The sequence below is a fragment of the Phragmites australis genome, chromosome 8 (genome assembly GCF_958298935.1).
Source record: "Phragmites australis chromosome 8, lpPhrAust1.1, whole genome shotgun sequence".
NCBI classification, from domain to species: domain Eukaryota; kingdom Viridiplantae; phylum Streptophyta; class Magnoliopsida; order Poales; family Poaceae; genus Phragmites; species Phragmites australis.
Window position 1 is genome coordinate 32,841,695 of NC_084928.1, and position 3,718 is coordinate 32,845,412.

General features: G+C 45.9%; 1 protein-coding gene across 1 annotated transcript; it reads right to left on the reverse strand.

Moving 5' to 3' along the window:
* LOC133927128 (uncharacterized) lies at window positions 1-3,342 on the reverse strand. The gene is made up of 5 exons (XM_062373437.1): window positions 2,201-3,342; window positions 1,112-1,169; window positions 933-1,016; window positions 710-851; window positions 1-618 (listed from the first exon to the last, which is right to left on the reverse strand). The coding sequence occupies exons 1-5, from the start codon at window positions 2,763-2,765 to the stop codon at window positions 226-228; spliced, it is 1,242 nt and encodes a 413-aa protein (XP_062229421.1). The 5' UTR covers window positions 2,766-3,342; the 3' UTR covers window positions 1-225.
* Window positions 3,343-3,718: the final 376 nt, after the last annotated feature.

Here is a 3,718-nt window from a genome sequence, read left to right on the forward strand (position 1 = left end):
TGATCACGAGAAACTGCTGAATGATTGACAAGAGTGATTTCACAATTTCTGCATCAGTAGAAAAGATCAATCTCCGCTAGCAATGTACAAACCGAGTTGCATTCCTAACACAAATCATTTATAAACAAGCATTTTGATTTCTAAGCTCATTTCAAGGGTAATCTAGCACACAACATACATAGAAATAATACAAGTACACTAGCCACATTGCTATTCTGCATGATCTTAAGAAACGATAAGAGCATCGATCCTTGGCATTTCTGCGTTAGTGGTGATCTCCTCACAACAAATCATTGTTGCCATCTCATACTTTTTCAGATCTGCCTTCATCTTTACCCTATCAGTTACACTCGTGGAAAGAGTTGGAGGGGCATTGCATTCGCTGAACCGGAAGCAACTGACAAGGTGATCATTCGTTAGCCCTGCTGCCTGCATGAAGGAATATATGACTGTTGGGCCCACGCCTCGGAATCCCCTTCGAACCATGTCTTTGCTGATTATATCTGCCTTGGGACTCTTGACAGGAACTTGCCTTGGATACCGGAACTTGCTTACAATAGACTTGTGGTTCAGAAAACCCCAAACGTATCGATCGAAGGATCCAAATTCATCAGCAATCTGCATCAGTTTGCAGAAACTGATAGTTTCAGGCAAAAGTCATACCTAATGGAAGTATCAACTTGGTGGTGATCAAGCAGGCATAACAAACCTTGAGTATCTGGCGAGCATTTTCGAGGACAGCTCGGAGCTTTTGCTCTGACAAAAGAGAATGGGCAATGCTTCCAGGTGCCACAAGCTTCTTCTCATTTATTTTATAGACAGCAGCAGGGTCGAAGTCCATGAAAATTTCCCTGGGAAGATTTGGCATGGATGTCACAAAATAAACTATGCAGAATTATTTTATTTCTTTTGTAACATTAGATAACCAATACCTGAAAATTTGCCTCCTCTTGAGAATTTCAGGCCATGTAAGCTCAGCCAATGCACCAGATAGTACAAGTAGCTCAAACAATCTCCTGTTAGATGGCCATGATCAGATATCCTCTACCGTTCAGTTCCTTTTCTGAAGACAAATAACAAACATGAATACAGGAATTCGCAGTTTGCATACCTGTCATTGTGTACCGGAACCCCCCATTCCTCATCATGGAAAGTGGCATAGCAAGGATCTGATCAGAGAAAACAAATTAGCAGTAAAAACATTACGAATAATATTTGTTCCCGAAAGAATACGTAACTTAAGAAACACTTCATCAGCAAGGCCTAGAAAAGGCACAGGACAACCATAGCATGTGATGATGTCAAATAAAGCAAAGCATTGTGCCTCACGCTTTGGTAGTTTGGTTTTCTTGGGATATGATCAATATGGATGGAGTTATGAACACTGCGAGCCTGTTATTTTCTTGTTGGTAAAGTAACCATTCCTTTTGGCAGATTTTAAATTTCAATTAATGAGCAAACAAATTATGGTTGGGTTGCTGTAGCAGGATTAATATCAAAGAACATGAGGCACAAAAGCACAAAGGTCTAAGCAACCGCTGTTCAGTTGATGAGCCAAAACTAGAGTTAATTACATAAGCACCCTTGTGTGGAAGTGACAATGAGATGTCAATGGAAAGGATTACCGAATCCTTAGAATGAAGGAAATAAGAACTAAAAGGAACTAAAAAAAGATGAATATGCTACTTATACTTTATAGGCAATCTAAAGGAGAAAATGCTCACTTTAACCAATCTAAGCAAAACTACTATTTGTGTTAGTTCCGAGCCCACAACTAATTGGAACAGCTAGAGTTTAACAAGCTATAACTAAGATAGTCATCATTTTGGTTAGCAACTCGCAGTAGACTGCTCTCGAGGAAAGGATAAAAGGGAATATATTCTAAGCCAGGATTTCGCGTAACTTTACTCATTACATAAAAAAAAGTATGATAAAGTGTCTGACTAAGGATTGTAGAATGTGTTAAGTTTATTAGGAGTTGCAACACAACGGACAGCAGTAATGTTTTTTTAGCTGACAATTTTAGTAGTCAGAAATTACATACCCTACTACATTCAAATGGTAAGATAATCAAAACATCACGAAACAAGAGTAATTATTGTCACTGCAACCGTGAAACCTTTGATAAATGTTTGGACTTTGGTCTAAAAATAAAACCTTTGACAAATGCCGAACAATTTCAAGAACACAAGAAGCTTACCGGTAGTTGGAGTCACCCACGCGCACCTCCTCTTCCCTTCCACAGCCTCGGGCGTCGCCGGAGCAGCAATCTCCACACCGGCCGGCTTGCTCTCCACCACCTTGCCCACAGCCTTCTCACGCTTCGGCACAGCCGGCCTAGCAGACCGGCTCCTCTCCACCCTTCCAGCGGAAGCCTGGACGCGGGCCGACTCCGTGGAGGCATCCGAGGAGCAAGACGCACTGAGCGACAAGCTTGGCAGCGTTGGCACGTCGTTCCTCCTCGGCGGTGGACCCGATGGCGTGCGCCTTGGCGACGGTAGGGGGGACGCGCCCTTGCCGGCGCCAGCAACACCACCTCCACCGGCAGCATTCCTCTTAGGGCCGTCATCCTCCTTTGCAGCAGGTTTCTCCGGCGTCCCCACCGCCGCCTCCGCCTTCCGCGGCGGCTTCGGCGAAGGTTTCCGGGCGTTTCTCGGGCTCGACCTGGCCTTGTTGCCTCCCGGCACCAGCACCGGCCTCGCCTCCGCCTCCGGCGCGGTGATGTTCAGGGATCGAACCCTCGGCGCCCCGGCCATGGAAGCCATTTCCGCCCAACCCCCGAGTTTTTACCGCCCAAAAATTCAAACTTTACCAGGTTCTCAATTTGAGCTCCTCAAGAACCGAGCAAAAAATAATAATCACTTGTAGAAAAATTACCCTCCTCGTAGGGTTAAACCCCCTCCAAGAACGCAAGATTCTCCCCTCCGGGGACAAGCACGCAACCAAGAACGCCTCGAAATCCGAACCCTTTTCCCTCCCCTAACCTTCAAAAATTCAACGCGGAGCGAGCTCCGGGCCAAGAACCCTAGCCCCGGGCAGGGTTAGGTCCGGCATTGCACTGACGAGCGCAAGAACCCGGCAAACCCAAGAAACGGCCACGGCGGCGGCCGGCGCTCAGATGAGAGCCTTCCCGAAGCGGTACAGCGGCGGCGGACAGTGAAATCCGGGTGCAGCAGGGCGCAAAGGGGGGAACCGGGGCAGCCCTAGGCGGCGGTGGGGAGGCGGGGAGGCCGGGGTAACTGCTCCGAGGACGAGTGGAATCCAAGGAGAGAGGAGGAAGCGGTTGGTAAAGCGAGAGAGACACTGCACTAGCTCTGGCTTGGTTGAGTTCTGCAGCTTATTTAGTTTTTCCGGAGGGGTGTATTTCGAAGTTTTTAAACTTTCGTGCTTGCGAAGTGAAGGGTTGGTCGTATCCTGTGTATGGGTCCAGCAGCTTCTTCGTGTCTGATTCTGATGGTGTAATTTTTGGATGTGATTGTTTGTCTGGATGTATTGTTTTCTTAATGAATTATATAGGTATGTTGAGGGAAAGCTGTTTAAATAGAATTATATTGATTGAAAAGAAGAGTGTTTGGTTGGTTGTATCTGTCGCTAAGTTGAGTTCATGTTTAATTGACTGAATCTGAGATTGCATGAGCGAATACAAGATCTGAGATTCTAATTAGTTACTCATATAAAGGTGATGGACAGAGCTGAGATTCTATTTGGTTGACTGAAT